General features: G+C 44.5%; 1 protein-coding gene across 4 annotated transcripts in view; it reads right to left on the reverse strand.

Moving 5' to 3' along the window:
• Positions 1–22,829, reverse strand: part of TTC21B (tetratricopeptide repeat domain 21B) — a 183,855-nt gene that overhangs the window by 73,304 nt on the left and 87,722 nt on the right. For all 4 annotated transcript variants that reach the window (XM_085872748.1, XM_085872747.1, XM_085872751.1 and 1 more), the window contains 2 exons: positions 8,846–8,918; positions 4,626–4,736 (listed from right to left, as the gene is read on the reverse strand). In XM_085872748.1, the coding sequence (XP_085728874.1) occupies positions 4,626–4,736; positions 8,846–8,918 (184 nt within the window). The remainder of the gene's footprint in view (positions 1–4,625; positions 4,737–8,845; positions 8,919–22,829) is intronic.

Here is a 22,829-nt window from a genome sequence, read left to right on the forward strand (position 1 = left end):
CTATCATTAGGAGGCCTTGACTGGCATGCAAGTCAGGCTTATTGTTGGAGGGCTTAGTTACCCTTTGATGTATCTTTCTATGTGAGAGCAATTCTATCTAATGTTCTATCAGTGTCAGCTCGATACATACAATGATCATGCATTCGTGAACGAAACCACGACTGAGATGCAGCCAAGAACTCTGAATTTTCACCACAACTGTTTTATTAAATAACCACAGTTATCACATTTATCTCAACATGACACCAAACCCTATCTCCATTTCATAGAATGTATTTTGCTAATCTACACAAGCAAATGGCAGTGTGTGTGTGTGTGTGTGTGTGTGTGTGTGTGTGTGTGTGTGTGTGTGTGTGTGTGTTTATACGAGTGTGTGTGTGTGTGTGTGTGTGTGTGTGTGTTTATAAGAGTGTGTGTGTGTGTGTGTGTGTGTGTGTGTGTGTGTCCTTAATAACTCCAAAACCATAAAACCGAGCAGCCTGAAACTTTGCAGGCATACTAAAGGAAGTGCATGAGTGAAACTTAAAAGTTTGGGTTTATTGAAACAACCTTTTTGAAGATAATTTAATCAATGGCCATATTTAATGATATCCTTTATCAGGCGCATCCTCAGCCGTCGTGATCTTGGGGGTCTTAATGTGTCTCCTGGGTAACCTCGCTGGGGTCTGAAGCCCAAGCGAGCAGTCCGCGCTCCGGCATCACGAGCGAGCTGTTCGTGCTCTGGCATCCTTAGCGAGCAGTTCGCACTCCAGCATCCCAAGAGAGAGGTTTGCGCTCCAGCATCCTGAGCGAGCGTTTCATTCTCCGGCATCCCGGGAGAGCGGTTCGCGTTCCGGCATCCCGAGCGAGTGGTTCGCGCTCTGGCATCCCGAGCGAGCGGTTCGCGCTCCGGCATCCCGAGCGAGCGGTTCGCGCTCCGGCATCCCGAGCGAGCGGTTCGCGCTCCGGCATCCCGAGCGAGCGGTTCGCGCTCCGGCATCCCGAGCGAGCGGTTCGCACTCCGGCATCCCGAGCGAGCGGTTCGCGCTCCGGCATCCCGAGCGAGCGGTTCATGCTCCGGCATCCCGAGCGAGCGCTTCGCGCTCCGGCATCCCGAGCGAGCGCTTCGCGCTCCAGCATCCCGAGCGAGCGGTTCGCGCTCCGGAATCCCGAGCGAGCGGTTCGCGCTCCGGCATCCCGAGCGAGCGGTTCGCGCTCCAGCATCCTGAGCGAGCGGTTCGCGCTCCAGTAACCCGAGCGAACGCTTCGCGCTCCAGCATCCCGAGCGAGTGGTTCGTGCTCCGGCATCCCGAGCGAGCGGTTCGTGCTCTGGCATCCCGAGCGAGCGGTTTGCGCTCCGGCATTCCGAGCGAGCGGTTCGCGCTCCAGTATCCCGAGCGAGCGCTTCGCGCTCCAGCATCCCGAGCGAGCGGTTCGCGCTCCCTCATCCCGAGCGAGCGGTTCGTGCTCCCTCATCCCGAGCGAGCGGTTCGTGCTCCCTCATCCCGAGCGAGCGGTTCGTGCTCCCTCATCCCGAGCGAGCGGTTCGTGCTCCCTCATCCCGAGCGAGCGGTTCGTGCTCCGGCATCCTGAGCGATCGGTTTGTGCTCCAGCATCCTGAGCGAGCGGTTTGTGCTCCGGCATCCTAAGCGATCGGTTCGTGCTCTGGCATCCCAAGGGAGCGGTTCGTGCTCTGGCATACCAAGCGAGCGGTTCGTGCTCCGGCATACCAAGCAAGCGGTTCGTGCTCCCTCATCCCGAGCGAGCGGTTCGTGCTCCGGCATCCAAAGCGATCGGTTTGTGCTCCGGCATCCTGAGCGAGCGGTTTGTGCTCCGGCATCCTGAGCGAGCGGTTTGTGCTCCGGCATCCTGAGCGAGCGGTTTGTGCTCCGGCATCCTGAGCGAGCTGTTTGTGCTCCGGCATCCTGAGCGAGCGGTTTGTGCTCCGGCATCCTGAGCGAGCGGTTCCTGCTCCGGCTTCCTGAGTGAGCGGTGAAATAACACGATTTCAAAGCCATTTGCCATATTAATATGCTTTCAAAACTACTGAGCAAATTTTATTTTCCCCACCAATCACACGCAGCTGTTTATAAAGATTCATCTTTGTGAACATCTCCCCGAAACTTCGATATAAATGCAACATTGTTTTTCGGTGAAAGCTACTCAAGGTTTTTGGGTTGAGCACAGTACATACTGCAGACGGAAATCACACCGACTACAACCTGCCGAGTCCCGAAAGATTGCCGATATCGGCATAGCACTAATGTGTGTGTGTATATATGTGTGTGTGTTGTTCATAAAGCATAACATATTCTCTCTGATAACTCTCCTCCCCATCTCTCTCGCTGCCCCATCCTTGCTCTACCCCCTTCCAATACAGTGCAACACCCACCTCCCACACCTACCTCTCTCACTTTCCCCTCCTCTCTCTCTCAGGACATATCCAAACGGTGGTTATGTCGGGGTGGTGTCATCGCCGGATGCATCGGGGCAGTATTTGTCTCTGGACGCGTCGGGGCAGTGTTTGTCTCCGGACGCGTCGGGGCGGTGTTCGTCTCCGGACGCATCGGGGCGGTGTTCGTATCCGGACATGTTTGTCTCTGGGCCGTATTTATAGTATGACCGGTATAAAATTGATTTCAGACATTATTTTGTTTCCATCTTCACTGTTATTCTCTGCAGAATCATTTTGATGAGACAGTATGAATCGTAATTAACTCTCCACAGCAAGTCTGCCTTCCCTTCATTTCATCTTTCACCGTCTTTCCTTCCCCCACCCCTAATTGTTCCCATACCCCTCCTCACTCACCCTCTTTACTCTCCCCATCATTAAAATAGTTTTCTAATTTTTTTTAAGTGATTCTTCACCATCGAGAGATAGGGCCAAAAACGATATATAGCATGAAACGTATTTCAAAAATGTATTGGGCCCGATACGTTCTCGTGGATCAGGCATTGCGTGGCGGAGGTATGTGCTCTCCCGAGTGCCCTTCTACTTTTTAAATGTTTACATTTTGGTAATCATTTAATTACCAGTCAACTGGTATTTATGTTCAATGCTTTTTACAATCGACTAAACAGGCATGTTTTGAAGCAAAATGTGTTTGAAAAATGGAAAAATTAAATCAGAACCATGAAATTATCTGTAAAAGTAAGAGCTTATAAAGACTACATCAGACCAATATTGATGTTTGGATGCAAAGCATAGGCACCGTCAGTCGACAATGTAAAAATAATGGAAAGAACAGAGATTAGAATGATACGATAGATGAATGGAATGTCTGAAAGAGAGAATACTGTGCTCAGAAATCAGGACATGATTAAAGATCAATACTAGTGAGGAAGGGAAGAGTGCCAGACACTGATGAGATGTGTACAGAGATTATAATTGCAGCAGAAGAAGTCGGAGTCAGTTGAACAAAGAGGCTGTTGAATATATGTATGAGTGAGGGTTCATTTCTGGAGGATTGGAGGAGAGGGTTGATTGTGCCAAAATGAAAGGGGAATGGTAATGTTCAAGATCCGGGGAAGTACAGGGGCATTATGCTCCTAAGTCATGTAATGAAGGTGCTGGAGAGGATTCTGGACGGGAGGATAAGGAAGAGTGTGGAGATCGAGATCGGAAAAGAGCAGCAGCGGTATAGAAAGGGTCGGGGGATGAAGGATGGGATGTTCGTGCTGAGACAGCTGGTGGAGAAGAGGTAGGAGGTGCAAGGTGAAATGGCATTGGGAGTTGTGGAGCTGGAGAAGGCTGACGACACTGTCCCAAGAGAGATTGTGATGGCGACACCGAGATGGATGGGAGTGTCAGAAGCAGAAGTCAGGTTGGTGGAAGGGACGTACAAAGGAATGGAGGGAAGAGTCGTTGTTGGTCCTAGGATGTCTGAGGAGTCCAGTGTGAACATTGGTTTAAGGCAGGGAAGTGCTTTCAACCCACTCATGTTTATCATGATGATGCAGCCAGTAAGCTGTGCCTCCTTTGTTCGCTCGCTTCGAAAACACGAGCATGCCTCGAGAGCGACTGTTTACACAAACTGAACCTTTTCACCACAGTTTCTCTTTCGTTCGCTCACTTCGAAACACGAGTACGCCTCGAGAGCAACTGTGTCCACACACTGTCCCTCCATTCGCTCGCTTCGAAACATGAGCATGCCTCAAGAGCGACTGTTCGCCCCAAACTGAACCCATTTTCTTTCCATTTTCTCTCTCGTTCGCTCGCCTCGACACCGAGCACGCCTCCCTCAGCGAAGCTGACAAACTCCTCCCCTCAGTTTAGTTTCACTTCCTCTTTTTGGCTACACCCTCTCAGCCGACTGGGCGGGGCCTCGTCCAGGATGGGGAAGGAAGAAGAGGGAGCTCCCGTTCCACCGCACAAACGATAAAACAGCCTCTTACATCTCCCGACACACATGTAACGTCCATTTTACCATACAATCCAGCTAACATGCATTTAATGGGGGATCTGAGCTAATCCTATATTTAGTAGTCCAATAATAGCCATTTCCGAAACAATATATATGTCTTAATTCAAACCATCCATAAAGCTGGCCAATATCTGTGCTGGTCAAACTATTGTCAGCATTGATGTGGAACAAAATAAAGCAAAAATAAAAAATTAACAATAAAGCAAGCAAAATAAACATTACCTTTTCATAGTCATGTGTTTGAACCAAGGCATGGCCAATCTTACTGGCCAATTCAGCATCTTCTGCATCATTGATTGTAGCTTGCTCATAAACCTCAACTGCTTTTTCAGGCTGTGAACATACAAGCAAACACTCAAGTGAAGGATTTCCTTGTGAAGTATGTAAGATTATAAAATGATACTTTCAACTAATTTTCTGCTTTAAAAAGTTTGAAATATGACTGCATGCCATCTTTGTCTGCCACCCATCCGACAATGTCGGAGACAGGGGATATAAAAATGAGCTCAGTCCAACCGACCATCTGTCCATGTACTTTTTTGTACGCGATACAGTACTTCAAAAACCGTTGAACATTTCGCCTTCATATTGAAGATATCTCATGATGACATTATCTCAACCTGATTAGATAATGGCTGTGATTTGCTGAATTATGTTGCCATGGCAACCATCTCAGTAATTTGGCTTGTGTACACGATATCTTAAAAACCGTTGAACATTTAGCTTTCATATTGCAGATATCTATTCTTCATGACATTATCTCGTCCTGATTAGATTGTGGCCATAATTGGTAGAATTGTGTTGCCATGGCAAACATCTTGGTAACTTGGCTTGTGTACACGATATTCCAAAAACTATTCATAATTTAGGTTTCATATCACACAGATCTATTCCTCATACCACCAAAAAGGTGGGGGACCTCGAGTTTTACCATCACCAGAGGAGAGGGTGTTGCATTTGGGTCTGTTTGGTTTGTTGTTTGTTTGTCTGTTTGACTGCACAGAATATGAGGATGTGTATTCATTCTGAAGGGGTCTTCATCCTGATTCCTTGTGACCCACAGGAGATCCTGTGTGTCACAGGAGACCCATTTCCAACATTGAGGACTTGGTCACCTGAAGTGATGTAGACATCCTTGTCATCTGGGAACTGTACCTCCTATGGCGAATACCCATAGGAACTGTACCTCCTATGGGAACTGTACCTCCTCCTATCTGGGAACTGTACCTATACCCCCTACGTAATCATGAGGAAGCAGACACTTGCTTCCCAGTACATCTCCTCTACGCCCTCTAATATTTGTCACCTGAGATGGTTCATACTGGGGACACAGCCATTGTTATAATACTTCTGAGTAATTTCCACCACATCATGGCCGTGAACCCGGCTGCAGAAATTTGGATTTCATTCAAAGCGGAAAAGACAACCAGAATGATCTCCCTGAACACCATCGCCTCGAGCTTGGGAGCGACAACGTGTAAAGCGATGACCCTCTTCCATGCATTCACTGGCTCGGACAGCGCATCTTCATTCAAATTTTAGGGTAAGTGATGCCGTTACAAGACAAAGGACAAAGTGCCATCCTCATCGAAGAATTTGCGACTGCCGCTTGCTGTTCCAGACAACACCAAAGTTGAAAGAAGCAGTGATGCAATTTGTCTGCAAGCTGAAAAAAAGGGTCTTGAATAACATGTTTTTTTTTAAAGGATTTATGCTGATACCATCAAAATGGCAGCTTCTTGTGGCAATATACATACAATATAAAAGTTACCCCAACCTTCAAGGTGACACCGAAAAGTAAATTTTTGCATCAACTTGAAATTAAAATGAAAATTCACCCCTGTCAGGCTCCCCACTAAAAGGAATGAACACCGCCATTGTTCTGACTGACAGTTTGGTGAACGACCATTGTTGAATTTGCAACATTGATGTGGCACAGGCATGACAGACCGAATGGCCTTCTGCTGCATGTATTTTGTTTATGTATTATTATTTGTGTATATAGCTTCACATTATACTCCAAATCGACTTATCTATGAATGAGGAAAGAAGAATGGGAAAATTAGCCAATTCGACTTGTACTCAACATCGACATATAGGCTGAAAAATACGATACTTACATCCAGGCAATGCAGAATGACACGTGGTCTGCTTGCATTCTCCAACTGTTATATTCTGTTCCTTTTCACTCTTCTCTGACCTATTATTTACTCCCTACCTGCCTCAATCACTCAAATACATTATCTTACCGAAGTGAACAGGATCGAGACTGCAGTGAAAAAGACACTGGTGCAGAGTTTCATTTTGTGCAATTATTCCATTGAAGAACACACAATAAAACTAACAATGGAACCACACAGCTTCAACTGAGAAGATCTCCAAAAGTTAGGGGCCCCACTCTGATTTATTTGGCAAAAACAAAAAGTACATACCATGGCCTTTCCAACGAGGAATATTTTGTCAAATCAAAAACAACCTATTTTTGCAATATCAGGTCAAAGGTCAGGGAAATTCACAAAACTCAAATGGTAAAAAAGCAATCTTCAAGACTGCCGATAGAATCGACCGCTCACTGCCACCCACCCATGATGAGTTTGTCCAGCACACAAAGATGGCCAAGTATCAAGCATGCCCACACAAACGAGCACTCACACAATGAAAGCATCAATGCCCCACCCCCTGTTAAGCATGGTTGGTCATTGTTACACAACAAATTGAGCATCCTGTGGATGACCCAGCCTCCAGCTCCAGAAGGTTTTCTGTTCATGCCTGAAGAGTAACTGTTCGGCAGCGAGGTGTACCTGCATATTGCATGCACTTCAGATGCAGCAACTGCAGCAACTGCACCAACATGGATAACTAACCCGGCGATTAACTCATTCAAGACGATGACTTGGATGAGGACGTTTGAATGATGTTAGCATTCACAAGATCAAGATAATTTCTATATTTAGGATCTATTTATGCAAATTGTTCACAATGTTTTACTATTTCACTCAAAAAATGCATTATGGGACTACCGAGAACCATGGTTAGTACTTTTTCATGCCAGTACATATGGCACAAATCTTTCTGCCAAGTTTGGTCAAACTAGATCACATCGTTCCAGACATCTAAAGATTTATCAAATTTCTGCAATTTCTGACATATTTTTCTCTATTTCCTCAAAGTTTGGGTTGTGCTCTGGAACATTATTATATAGTATTGCATGGAGGAAGTCCTGACAAACGTTTTCATGCTATTTTGATGTCCAGAGAGTCAATCTGCCATCAGGGGAGGCCAACAAGGAAAATCGCCATTTTTGAAATTTATGCAAATGATTTGGATTTTTGACTCCCCCCCCCCCCAAAAAAAAAAGAAGACATTGTCAAATGTCTAGTACTTATGTAAGTAAATTTTTTTGCCATGGTTGGTCAGTCTGAGTTATATAGTTCTTGCGATTAAAGGGCTTTCGTCAAATTTTGAGGATTTCTGTTGATTTTTGCCTCATTTTGCCTCATTTTTCCGAAACGTGACATTATCGGGTCTGGAACATTGCCTTTTCTGAAAGATGACCAGAATTGACTAAGATCCCTTCGTGGGAAAACTGAGGAGTGTGATCTCATTTCTAGGCACATTTCTCAACCGTGCAAGCCTGATGTTGGCTTTGCGGTTGGGGTGGCTGGCTTGGGATCTGAGGGTCCTGAGTTTGAGCCCCTGTCTGCCAGTGAATTAACACCAGGTGGGGTTGACTCAGCCTATCATCCTTCCGAGGTCAGAGAAATGAGCACCAGTGTACTGATGGTAGGGGCATTGCATCAGCGATGTAGCCGCACCCTCAACCAATGATGCAACCAGCAGCCATAGGCTGCACACAGAGGTTCCACCTTGAGATGGGGACAAACAAGGCCAATGAGTGTGCCTAATTTCATTTAAGTCAGAGGAAGAGAGAGAACATCATTTGCCATGGAATGACAACCCAATTCATCATGCAGATACAATGCAACATTCGTCAGAACCTCACGAAAGTTGCTCTTCACTCCAGTCATTATATATGTCCACAATGTTGATATCAGTACTGTATTTGGAAAAATAAACTCCCTGGTTTTAAACGTGGACACATTCCACCCTTCCCTCCAAACACCCTCTTGCCCTCTGCCTTTTCAGCTCTTCTCCCTCCCCTTACCTTGAATCAAAATGTGTCAAATAAATATGTTACACGTTTCAGTGCATGTGACATATTGATTGCCCTGAATTAGGAAGAGCTCATGTCCCATTTGTCCTTCCTTCACCATTTCGATCTGCACTAATTTGAGGAATCAGATATAGTAGAGCTTTTACTGTGGAACAATAACCACAATCGCTTTTTCTATAAAGCGATTCTGCAATGACATCTATAAAATTACTGCAGACCTAAAAACTAAGCCACATTGAAGTAATTCTGGAAATATAACTTTACATACCTCATGCACAGTCATGTAGGCATCACCAAGGAGAACCAAGGTGAGCATACCAGGTAGTTTTTCCTGTAATTCCCTAAACAAGGGGACAAAAATAAAGAAACATTAAAAAATAAAAAAGGAAAACATCAGCAGTGCACAAGACCACTTTGCTATTTTCAGCATCTTAGAGAAGCAATTAGATCATTCAGTTGTGAATAACAAAGAATATTCTTAACAACCCTCGCAATAAGTTCGGTCACTCAAACTATGTATTGGGTCTCACTCTCAGCCACAGTCTTTCTTGGGCAAACGACATTTCAAAGTTGGCCTAAAAAGGCAGTCGCCGACAGGGCATCCTCCACAACGCAGTCTTTCCTTGGCACACCTGAACTCCGAGCCACCTAAAATGCTTTCATCCGCAGTTTGATGGAATACTGGTCTCCCTTCTGGGCAGATGCCCCTGCCTCACACGTTACTCAGCTTGATGCTATGGAAATCAAGGCTTTCAAGATCACTGGAATCTCCCATGAGGAAGCAGAGTCCATGCGCCTATCACTTTGCTATCATTGACAGGTTGGTGGTCTCTCTGTCTTCTACCACCTCCTTTCTGGTCTTGCACCCTCTGCCCTCTCTGTGCTTTGTCCTCCCCAGATATCTGTAGGGTGCACACAGTCCACCAGCAACCCCCTTCTCGTAAAACTCCCAAAATCCAGGAGCATTGCTCACCTCCACTCATTTATTCCTCATTTTTCCTGCTTGTGGAACCAATTTCCACTTTCTTTTCAATCTCATCCTTCCTTTCAGGTCTTCAAGACAGCTGTTTCCCATCATCACAAATTATCGCCCATCCAAAACCATGATCTTTTCAACAACCGCTAAACTACCACCACCCCTCCCCCCTTTTTCCCAAAATTTTGCTTCAATATCCATACTGTCCACCCCTTGTGTTCTCACCTTCCTCTCATTGTTACCCGTATCTGTTGTTTGTCCGTCTTCATCTATTTTCTCTCTCAGCACTGCCTTTGGCATTTCCCCCTTCTCTTTCTGCTGCTTCTTTTGTTATGTTGCATCCTAATCTGTTCTATCTCCTCCACAAGCCTTGGCTCTGTAAAAAAAAAAAAAGATATATATATATATATATATATATATATATATACATATATATATATATACATATATATATATATACATATATATATATATATATATATATATATATATATATATATATACACACATACAGTGTGTCCCTAAAAAAATGACATCATTTCGTAGTCAAATAACAAAGCTAATTCTCGCTCAAATTTTAACAAAATGTGTAAAAACGAAGTTGAATGTTTAATTCTTATCTCAATGAGAATCTACCAGGAAGATGGATTGGGCGTGCCAGTGATAATGACAATGTGCTGTTGAAATTGCCACCATGTTCACCTGACTTGACACCTTGTGATTTTTTTAATGTGGGGCTATGTGAAAGGACTGGTCTATATCCCCCCTCTTCCTACAAGCATAGATGAACTTAAGCAGAGAATCACTGAGGCGCTGGAGAATGTTACGCAAAACATGCTACAGCGTGTTTGGCAGGAGCTGGACCACCGACTTGACGTGTGTCGTGTCACAGGTGGTGCGCATATTGAACATTTGTGAAGTCTTGAGAAAACGGTTATAAAATCTACATCCCTCGGAATCTCCTGTTCGAATTTTGATAAATAAATCTTTTATTGTTCAACATGAAGCCTATTTACTTTCGTTTGCCTGGGACATGTAGTTCCTAAGGTATTCAAGTTTCAAATGATGTCATTTTTTTAGGGACACCCTGCATATATATATATATATATATATATATATATATATATATATATATATATATATATATATATATATATATAGTTACAAATTCTCGCCCGCCGGCGTGCGGACAGCTGCTTTGAGCCGAATCGCGGCCGTACGCCCACTGGACGAACAATTCAGTCGTGGCTTTCCGGATCAGTGCCGAAAACCAGCCACGGGTGTGTTCTTAACCACACCACAACCTTGTCCGCACTCTACCTGAGCGCTACAGGGTCCGATCGCCAAATCTTCGATTTACCTAATTATTCGCGCGGGTAGATTACCGAGAGATTGTACCTCAACGGGATTGCTTGGAAACGAGCCGCTTCAGCTTGGAAACGAGCTTAAGCAGCTCGCTTCCTTTTGGGATAACCGAGCGGGGTATTATCACGCAGTCCTGTTGGACCCGATTCTATTACCGGTTATTTAAAAACCAACCATATCCCGAGTGCAAGATGGCAGTTCAATTGGGGAAAGAAGACACGACGAGCAGGTTAACATTTAAACAAGCACATTTATTACACACGTATGCAGTCAGGTATTCATGCAAGAAAAGCACGTATTCAACCATGCACATATACAATTATACAGCCAACAAAAAAAATGCAAAGGAACTACGACCGTTTATTTATTATATACAGTCACTTATCACAGTTCTACTTAACGGACTTGGCGCCACAACTTTCATACAAAGAAAAGCAAGGAAAAAACCCCCTCAAAGACAAGGGGGTAGACTGGACCCCTTGGGGTCTTTATACCACGGAGCCGTGTAGACCGCAGAGGCTCCGTGAGACTGGGCTGGCTACCTGGTCCCTCGTGGTGACTCGCTAGGGCGATCCTCGATGTCCCCTTTCCAGCGACCCACGGTTCGGCAAGGTCCGACAGGCCGCGCGCCTAGGCTCCGCGGCGCCCCAATCTCTCCAGCTCCTTCCCGACTGCAGAGACTCCAGTCTCCAGCTCACAGCACGGCTCCACACGACTGCCCACAATTCCGACATGACACACCGACACGACCCTCCGACACACTCTATATACCCACAGCGCGTCGCCCTCCCTACTTCCTGCACGCGTGGGAAACTTCCAGAAGCAGGGCGTTTTCCTCGCCAAATCGGGGTTTTTCGTTTACTTGCTCCTTTTACCGATCGTTGCTTTCTTTTCCGCATGTGTTTGCCGTTGGGGGGGGGGAGGGGTGAGGCCGTCGTCTGTTCTCCCCCAGTGAAGGCCAGGCTTCTCGCAACCGTGCTGAGGTGGCAACGGGGTGGTGGTTATGGTGGTCGTTGTCATGGTGGCATGGCTGGGGTTATGGTGGCGTGGCTGGCGTTTTGGTGGCATGAGGGTGGTGTGGCTGGCATTTGTGGTGGTCTTGAGGGTGGTGTGGTTGGGCGGTGGTGGTTAAGGTGGTTGTTGTGAAGGCGGCTGTTTGTTGTCTGTGGGGATGTTGGCGGTTGACAAGAAGGTGGTTGTGGTGATCGTGGTTGTTGTGGTTGGTGGCGTTTTGTGGTGGTAGCAATGGGGGTCGGTCCAAAATAACGATAGTAAAAGAAAAACGGCCAACTGAAGATTCACAGCCTGGTTACACGAATAATTCCCTTAGACAACGGTGGGGAAATCTATCTGAACACAAACTTATCGGCATAACTGATCGAAGGACCTATATGGTGCTCTGCGAATTTCCACAGCCGTAACAATATATATATATATATATATATATATATATATATATATATATATATATATATATATATATATATATATATATATATATATATATATATATATTTATATATATATATATATATATATATCTTCTTCTTCTTCTTCTTTCGGCTGCTCCCGTATATATTATTATATATTATATATATTATTATATATATATATATATATATATATATATATATATATATATATATATTGTTGTAGATTTTCACCCGTCCGGCCGCCTTAAGCACAATTGCGGCTGCGCGCACCCACCGAATGTGGAAATCTAGTCGCAGGTTCCGGATCAACGCCGAAACCCAGCTACGCGTGTTTTTAACACACCATAAACCAGCCAACTCTTCTATCCACATGCTACAGGGTCAATCGCCGAATTGTCAATGTACCTAATTATTTGCGCGAACAGAAACGTAAGGAGTTTATACCTCGACGGGACCTGCACGAAAACGAGCCGCTTAAGCAGCTCATTCCATATACGATTGCGGAGCGGTTTTATATCGCCAAGTCCCGTCGGACCAGATGGACGTTTTATCGGCTTATAATCAGCCAGCTAATTATTCTGAACCCATCATGGCAGTCAATGGCAGAAAGTGACACAACGAGCAGGTTAATATTAAAAAATGGGGACATTTATTTTAAACGCACATATGCAATGAATGGGGGGAATGGATACGAGGACAGGACACGAACAAAAACCCTACAGCCGAGTTCTATCATGTAATGTACAGGCACTTAACAGTTTGTTACTTACAGACAAGGTGCCACAGACTTTCATGCAAAACCCAAGAAAGAAAGAACCGGGCTCATGAGCCTTTATAATTGCTCGGAGCCGGGATGACCGAAGGGGCTCCGGGAGACTGAGCGGGCTACCTGGCCACCCTCGTGGTGACTCGCTGGGTACTGGTTTGGCGACCCTCGGTGTCTTTGCCCGGACCCCAGAGCTCCGACCGGCTCCCTTGGTCGTCCGGCCCCCACTGCGGCCTGGTCTAGCCGACGACGTGCTGGAGGAGTGAATGGGTCTCGCCTCAGGCCTCCTGGTTGCACCGGCGAACCCCCAGCGAACCAACTGCCCGAACTCCGAACTCTCCAGCTCTCAATGGGGCATCTCTCCACTCCCACAGCCGACTGCAAGCCATGAAGTCCAGCACCCAACTCAAGCGCTCTCCCCAACTCTCCGGACTCCAACACTCACTAAGCTCTGCGGCGAATGCAGCTTTTTATCGCCCCAAGTGGAGGGGTCGCCCTGGGCTTACCACCCGAAATCAGCGCCCTCCTTCCTTTCACCTTTGAACCTTCACCCACACTGGATCCGCCCCTCTCCTTCCGATTGACCAGCTCCCTCAGATGGTAATGCCGTTTTGTTCCGATCTTGCCGTCAAACGCGGCCATGTTAGAGATCACCGTCAAATGCGGCCGTGTTGGAGATCACCATCAAAATTCGGCCAAAAAAAATGTAAGTTACAATTTGTATTAAAAGCAAATTTATATTAAACATATATTTTGCAATTCAACATTTTCAACATTTATTTGATAAGTTACAATTTGAATTAAAAGCAAATTTAAATTAACATATATTTCGACATAAAGACGATAGGTGATTCAGAACAATTGATAAGGATGGAATACAAAGTTCAAATAGGTCCTATTCAGGCAAGAATTTGCACTTGCAGCTCTTGCGTTTGTCGACTTCCACAGGGCAATCTCGTTTGATGCTCCAGCAGTAGTCTACCATCATATTTTTGTCCCATCGCCTTTGGTAGCGCTCTTCCATCGTCATGAGGTCCTGATGGAAGCGCTCTCCCTGTTCCTCACTTACATCCCCAAGGTTCTCAGGGAATTCATCAAGGAGACAATTCAGGAAATGGAGCTTGACACTCATGTTGCACCAAAGATCGCGAAAAGCCAACAGCATTCTAGTTACCAGAAACTCATAGTTATCTGCCGTTTTGTTACCAAGAAAGTTTTTGTATAACTGCGACGATAAATGTTGATAATGGTGATAATGGTTGATTTTAAATGTTGATAAATAAATGTTGATAATGGTGGATTGCAAAAAATCTAGAGCTTACAGAGAGAAACTAACTTCAGATTTGAATTCAGCACACTCAAATTAGGTAAGATCAAGTGCTGGTATCAATGCAACAAAAACTTTGTTTCCCAGTGTAATTAATGAATACTGGCTGACATATGCACGTCATTTTTTTTCGAGATCAGATCCAAGATGGCCGACTGGTGGCCATTTTGTTACTTAAATGTGTCCCCAAACATTGCTCTGACATGCATGGTCCGATTTTGTTCAAACTTGGCACAAGCACAGCACACGGTAGCATACATGTGCTCCTCACTTTATTTTGCATTCCGGTAAAAGATGGCCAACTGATAGACTGTTGACCATTTTAGTTGTACATAAATATGGGCAAGCCCTTTAACTCCATACAGCAAAATTACTAAAACAACGGGGGCTATGACATTTTTGTCTTTTTTACTTGTTTCAATGTTAACATGCTTCATATATATTTTGCATGTTTATTTCAATTGTGATGTGTTTATTTCTGGCTGCCACACACCTTCCTCGTTATTTCTTCAAAGGCCAGGAACCGAACCCCCTTTTCCCATCGGCCCCCTTGGTTTCCATGATTGCAGTTTTAACTGTTGCAGCATTTTTCAGGAACCTAACCCTGCAATTTTGGGAAGGAATTTACCTCAGTGAAAGCTGCTTTCTTGCTAAGATAGGAGTGATGAGCCAAACCAATTGTGGCAGAAAATATTTTCACATCTTGATTACCCTAAAGTGCGCACAGTTTTTGCACCAGTTTGCTTCGACTTACTTGTGTGAGACGAATCTGCATGGCATCTGCTAAAAACCTAACTGAGGAACAGAAATGCTGACATGAAACTGGAAACTCAACTGAGAATTGCAGTTTGATAATCATTTGAATATGATTTCTCTCATTTGGTGAGTGAAAGACAAGCTCAGATTTCCCATTCAAAGTTGTTTTTTGACTTTCACTCTTTTTGCTCACAAAATCTCCACCATCGTTTCATAGCCTGAAAGAATACAATCCCAAGTTCAATGTAGACAGTACATGTACAAACACTAACTAAAGTACAATCAGTTTATTTTTGTTGCTTTAGTTGCCCTTTCCTGGTGTAAAGACCATGGGCATACAGGCCGAATAGCACTTTCCAATGAGAATTTGAGAAAATAAATTATTGTATTTTTCGTCGTATCGGCACTTCTTATTCTTGCTCAAAACACAAAATACTGCCACTGCAGCATTGGTACCTAAACAGTTTGAAGAACACTGCTTTAATGTACCCCCATTTTGGTTTTGATCTGGGATTTTGTGGTTACGAGTGGGCCCGTTGGTCCATTGGACCAAATTTTCGTTGGTCTTCATGGCCTTGTAGAATAGAATTTCACCAAGTCCAGAAACATTTGGATCAGCATGGGGATTTTATGTTCATTATTATTATTGCCAAATGATATGATTACTATTTTTGTTGTTGATATTATTCATATTTATTAATACATGCTTTGTTACAATGTTAATCGTTTTTGTAATTCGAATGCCATGCCATAGAAGAACGTATTAAGCTGCTTTATCCACCTTAACATGGCATGCATTTAAAACATGGGAATTATTCTGGAGTTTTTCCAGTTAATTAGCCTAATCAACTCAGAAGGGCATGACGATCATTTTGATGTATCACACTCCATGTCAGAAAGCTCCAGTAGAACACGACAAAATTCATGACGGAGCACGCACACGCGCACACACACACACACACACACACACACACACACACACACACACACACACACACACACACACACACACACACACACACACACACACCTCATCCATTTATAGCAGATAATGAAGAGTTTTTATTGCTGGAAGACATTTTTCCAGTTATTATATTTTGCACTAGCAAATACCACCTGTCGCCTTCGCTGATGGCAATACTCAAAAGGAGGGGCAGGAGAAAAAGAGGGGGGAAGGGAGAGAAAGAGAGAAAAAGGTGAAGGGTAGAAGTGGCATGAGAAAAGAGAAAGATATGTTATGCTTAATGACTGAACACACATTAAACAACAACAAAAAAACTCATCTTAGAACAGCTGTGCACACAACGACACAGCAAACTTGTCAAGTAATCCACTGGAACATCTGCAAAAACTTTAAAATCCCAATTCCAGAAAATTTGTGCGAATATGAACCAAAAGCAATCCCTGAAAACATGGGATGTACCGCTCACGTACGGCCAAATGATCTCATCGAGTGTTAACATCGAAAACAAAGCATTGCAACCAGATATCGTACTCAAGTTCAAAAAAAGAGAAGAAAGCAGTGCTAATTGAGGTGTTAACATCAGTTATTTTGGACTAAACGATGCAGAAATCAAGAAAATTACCAAATACCAAGACCACAAGAATGAAGTGAAAAGATCCTGGAAGCTGAAGAATGCCAAAGTTGTACCAGTGATAGTTGGAGTGACAGGAATGATGACAAAGAACTTCAGATATATTAAACACCATCCCTGGGAATATTATTACCCATGAACTACAGTTGGATGCTGTCCTGGGCTCAGTGATGATCCTGAAGAGAGCCCTCAGCACAAAACTTTGAGAACAAAAAATTTCACAGCTTGATCCATGAATCGTGACCCCTTCCCGAAATGAAGGTGGATACTTTAAGCCCAGCCTGGGAGGACTCCATTGCACATTCTGAAACCCATATTTGTAGATACCAATCAATGACACACACACACACACACACATGGAAGTGGATACTTTGAGACCTGGTAGGTCTCTGTTTCATCTCCTTATGAAACCCACCCACATGTGGAGATAGCAGGCAACAACAGTAACTTGTACACACACACACGCACACACGCACACGCGCGCGCGCGCACACACACACACACACACACACACACACACACACACACACACACACACAGACACACACACACACACACACACACACACACACACACACACACACACACACACACACACACACACACACACACACAACCGATATCGGCAATTTTTCGTTTGTTGGCATCAGCAGATTGAAGTCAGTGTGATTACCGACTGCAGTACGTACTGTATACAACCCAAAAACCTTGAGTAACTTTCACCCTTGTTTTTGGGGAATTTCAATAAATGATTTTTAAAAACAATGTTGCATTCTAGACGTTTCAAGGAGACGTGAATAAACATTATTATTTAGAAACAGCTGCCAATCGTTGTGTGATGGGTAAAAAAAAATAAAATTGGCACTGCAATTTAGAAAACATATGTGAATACGGCAAATGGCTCAGAAATAGAGTGTTATTAGCTTTGAAACTCACAAACAGAAACTCATAACGATTCTAAAGCAAAAATAGTTCTTATCAACATGACCAACTGCTTTAGAATTGAGGACAAAGAAAAACACGATCGCTCGAACACTGCTGCAGACATGTCATTCGCTCCAGGCATACCCAACTCCAATAAAGCATCAGATAAATTTGTTTTTTCACATTTAAAAGGTAATGATTGATTTCTCACTTAGCTTGTTAAATCACCAGGTGAGGAGCCTTCACTCCTGTGTGGCAAATATGGCCTGTTCCAAGTTCTGTACGAAGTTCCGCATGGATAAAGTACACAAAAAGGAGAACCACAAAGGCTTATCTTTTAAATAGAATTCTTTAAATATGGAATTCAAGTTAAAAATTAACAAAATGCAATTCAAAGATATAACAATCCAAAGAGAACACAAAATGTCGGCCAACACTTCTGATATCCTGACAATATCTGCAGCTCTTCCTTCGCTCCAATTGGTTCTTCTGACCACGTCCTTGTCAAAGTGGACATCTCTCTGGCTGTTATCAGAGAACCACCTCACCGCCGTCGAGTCTGGCATTTCACTCAAGCCGACTGGCAGGGTCTCCGAGCAGCCATCAAACTTACAGACTGGTCTCCTATCACTACTTTCTCAAACATCAACTCATCCTGGGAATTCTTTCAAAGAAACTTGCTCTCCCTCATGCACAGATTTATCCCCTCTCGTGTTCAGTTGTCTTACCCTTCCTCCCGCCCTTGGTTTACTGAAGCTTGTGGCGAGGCAGTTGTCCTGAAACAACTTGCCTTTGCCTCATGGAAAGCAAACCCAACTGAGGGCAATCTCAGTTCTTTCCACAAAGCTCGGAACAAGTGTGTATCTACCCTCAGGAGAGCCAGAAAACAACATCTTTTTCATCTCAAGTCTGAATTCTCAAACCTCTCTCCCTCCTCAAAATCCTGGTGGCGTTTAATCAAATCTGTTTCTGGTGTATGTTCCCCCTCCATCCCCTCCCTTACCTCAAATGGCCGCACTGCTGATTCCACACGTGATAAAGCTGAATGTCTAAACTCGGTGTTTGCAGCTAAATCTTGTGTCCTAAACCCATCACTATCTCTACCCACTGTCCCTGGACTATGTATCCTTTTCTCCTGACAAGGTGGAGAGCTTGCTTTCAAACCTCGAGTCAGATTCTGCAACCGGTCCAGTCGGCATCAGCCCACGTGTCCTCAAAGCCTGCTCTTCTGCTCTTGCTCACCCTCTCTCTATTCTATTCACCCTCTCATTTGCCCAAGGTCATCTGCCATCTGCTTGGAAATCTGCTAACATCACTGCCCTGCATAAAAAAGGTGCAAAAACAGATCCCTGTAACTACAGACCAATCAGCCTTCTCCCAATCATCAGCAAGGTGATGGAATCCATCATCGCTTCAGATATGAAATCCTTCCTCTTCTCCAATGGCTTGATTTCCAATCATCAATTTGGTTTCAGACCAGGTCACTCTACCCTGGATATGCTGCTTCTGCTCTCCCATCAATGGATGGAGGTCCTCAATGCCAGACAGGAAATCCGAGCCGTATCCCTGGACATATCACATGCTTTTGACACAGTTTGGCACCCTGCCCTACTCACCAAACTCTCTTCCCATGGTATTCAAGGCCATCTCCACTCATGGCTCGCAGACTTCCTCTCCTGTCGCAGTCAACGTGCGGCCCTAAATGGAGTTCTTTCATCCCCTCTTCCTGTGCAGGCTGGAGTTCCTCAAGGTAGCGTTCTGGGCCCTGTTCTTTTTCTGGTTTTCATCAATGATCTCTCGGACTCTCTGGAAAATCCTCTATTTCTCTTTGCCGACGACTCCACCCTCTGCCGTACCATCTGTCATCCCTCAGACCGGCAAACAGCAGCTTCTTCGCTCACTGCAGATCTGGATAAAATCACAAACTGGTCCAACACGTGGAACATGTCTTTCAATCCAGACAAATCTCACACTCTCACGATGTCTCTTCGAAAGGACCGTTTACAAAACCCCCCCATCCACTTTCTCAACAATCCTCTGGAAGAAGTCTTTTCTTTCAAGCTTCTAGGTCTCACTATCTGCCATGACCTTTCCTGGGAAAGTCACATTTCCAACCTCGCCTCAAAAGTCAGTCGCCGACTGGGAATCCTCCGTCGTGCTAAGTCCTTCCTCGGCCCTCTTGAGCTCCTGACCACTTACAAAGCTTTTGTCCGTAGCCTGATGGAGTACTGCTCTCCCCTCTGGGCTGGTGCTCCTGCCTCCCACCTTTCTCGGCTTCACGCTGTCGAAACCAGGGCATTTAAGATCATCGGCATCTCCCGCAATGAAGCTGAGTCTTTGGGCCTCTCACTCAATCACCGCAGGTTGGTCGGTGGTCTTTCTGTCTTCTACCGACTCCTCTCCAGCCTTGCCCCCCTGCTCTCTCTGCGATTTGTCCCCACCACATTTCCACAGGGCGCTCAAGGTCCGCCAACAACCCCCTTCTGGTAAAACTACCAAAATCACGAATCGCTGCTCATTTTCGCTCTTTCATTTCTCTTTTTCACACCTTTGGAATAAACTTCCCCACTCTATTCTTTCCCATTCTTCCCGCCAGGCGTTCAAAACAGCTGTTCACCACCACCTCTTATCTTTCCCCATCCAAATGCTCGGTCTTTTCTACCCCCGATAATCCATCCAAGCCCACTTCCTTCATTTCTCCTGCTTTCCTTCCTGAAAGGCCCTGAAATGTCCATCTTCTCTTCGCCATGTTCCCCGTCCCATCCCCATCCCTCTCCCTTCCACAGTTCACCTAATGTGTCTGTTCCCCACTGTTTTGTCCCTTCCACTCCCACCCCTCTTGTCTCATGCCTCCTTGCTGTGAGTTGTGTGTTTGCTCTCATACGAGCCTCGACCAAGGTATACAAAAAAAAAAAAAAAAAAAAAAAAAAACACTTTTCACTGCTTGAACCAACATGGAGGAACTCCGAACACGAGGTCCATGGAGGGTTTTTTTTAATGTACCAATGTCAAAGTGATGGATAGATAATGAAAACGCATCGCACAAAAAGTTAAATAAAGCGACGTCATCTAAAAATGAAATTGCACGACATTTTCAGCCAGCGAGGCACTACCTCTGTTTGTGAACTGTCTGTATATCTGTTTGTGAACAAAATATGTCAAAAAGCAGTGGATAGATTTCGACGAAATTCTGTTGAGAGCTTGGGTGTGTGACAAGGATGAAATGATTACATTTTGGTGAACATCTGAATCGGATTTGGATTTGAGAATTTTTTTCAGTGATTCTTCACCATTGAGTGATTGGGCTAAAACGACATGCATCAGGATATCTCAAAAAGTTGTGGACAGATTCAGACGAAAATTGGTGGGCTGGGCGGGTATCTAACAAGGAAGAATTTATTCGACTTAGGTGAAGATCCGAATCCAGAAATCTGAGAATTTTTTTCAGTGATTCTTCACCACCGAGTGATGGCTAAAACGATACATCACATGATATTTCAAAAAGTTATGGATGGCTTCGGACAAAACTTGGTGGGTGAGGTGGTTAGGTGACAAGAACAAGCTGATTAAATTTTAGTTCAGGTCCAAATACAGATCCAGCCTACCAGTGGGATACAAAACATAAACGAATCAGTCTGGTGGAGGTATATGCTCTCGACCGAGTGCCCCTCTAGTTTTATTTTTTGTATCGATGTCAAAGTGACGGGTCCTATAATGATTGATTAGCAATCACCGAACCGTCATATTAAACATTCACCTCCCGGAGATGCCCAAAATGTCAAATATGTCCGAATTGGACAAATGAGCACTTTTCTCGAAGTTGGAACTGCTTGCAAGTTTGATTCTGGAGTTTAAATTTTGTAATTCTGCTTAATTTAAGAGATTCTCGTGGTTATCGCACGTGCAGAAATGAAATACAGCAATGAACACTAACGTCTCCGGGCATTTATAAGCATTGCAATGTACACAGCAATTCATAGCTGTGATGAACAGGCATTCAATAATAAGAGTGAAGAAAGTGAAAAAAAAAACTTTTCGTTAAGAAATCGTTGCGGCCTGTTCCAAGTCAAGGCTTCAGTGGCAGAATTTGGCGGCTTCAGACCCCAGCGAGGTTACCGAGGATACAACTTAAGACCCCATGGAGAGCAGTGACCGAGGATGCGCCTGAAGAAGGATATAATTAAATCAGGCTGTTAATTATCTTCAAAATGGGTGTTTTAATGAACCCAAACATACAATTTTCACTCTTGCACTTCCTTGGAGTTTTGTTCGGATGCATGCAAAGTTTCAGGCTATTAGTTTTCATGGTTTTGGAGTTATGGAGGAGACAGACAGACACACACACACACACACACACACACACACACACACACACGTATCGATGAAGACACAGTCGCTCATCTTCTTGATGGACATATTCATCAGGTGTTGCCTGGTGTTGGCTTGACATATATGCCTGGTGTTGGCTTCATGGTTAGGGTGGTGGGTTTGGGATCCTCGGGTCCTGAGTTCAAATCCCACTTAGCTGTTGAAGTAATACCAGGTGGAGTTAACTTGACCTGTCATCCTTCCGAGGTCGGCAAAATGAGTGCCAGCATGCTGGTTGGTATACTGTCGGAGTGGCGACCCATCCAGGATTGTGCCCAATAGCCAATGAGACTGCTTTGGCAGCACCAATGCCCTGCAGAGTATGGTCCTAATGGATGGATGGATATTCATCAACCAAGACAATTCCTTAAGAGATACTGTAGTCGAGCTTTACACATTCCTGTAGATTATCACGACCCTTGTGAAGTAATTTTTGAAATTTCTGCTTGCTCATGTTATGACCTTTATTCCTGCAGATAAAAGGCCATATAAACCAAGAGAGAGATGTGGAGTACATTATTCCACATAATATATTGTCGTGTTAGAGGTCTGGTGAACATAACATATAGAGGGAAGGCAGAAGGCGGGAACATGTTCCTTGCAAATTTGAAATTATGATGAAATGTATGTGGGGAAAAAGGTGGATGAGACACCAATAAATAAAAGAGACAAACCTGGTGGTCGAAGGACAAAAGAGTTGGGAAGCACACACACACTTGTATCCAAAAAAATAACTGGAAAA

Source organism: Eptatretus burgeri, chromosome 3, assembly GCF_056783735.1.
Source record: "Eptatretus burgeri isolate ZD-2024b chromosome 3, Ebu_testis_v1, whole genome shotgun sequence".
Taxonomy (NCBI): Eukaryota; Metazoa; Chordata; class Myxini; order Myxiniformes; family Myxinidae; genus Eptatretus; species Eptatretus burgeri.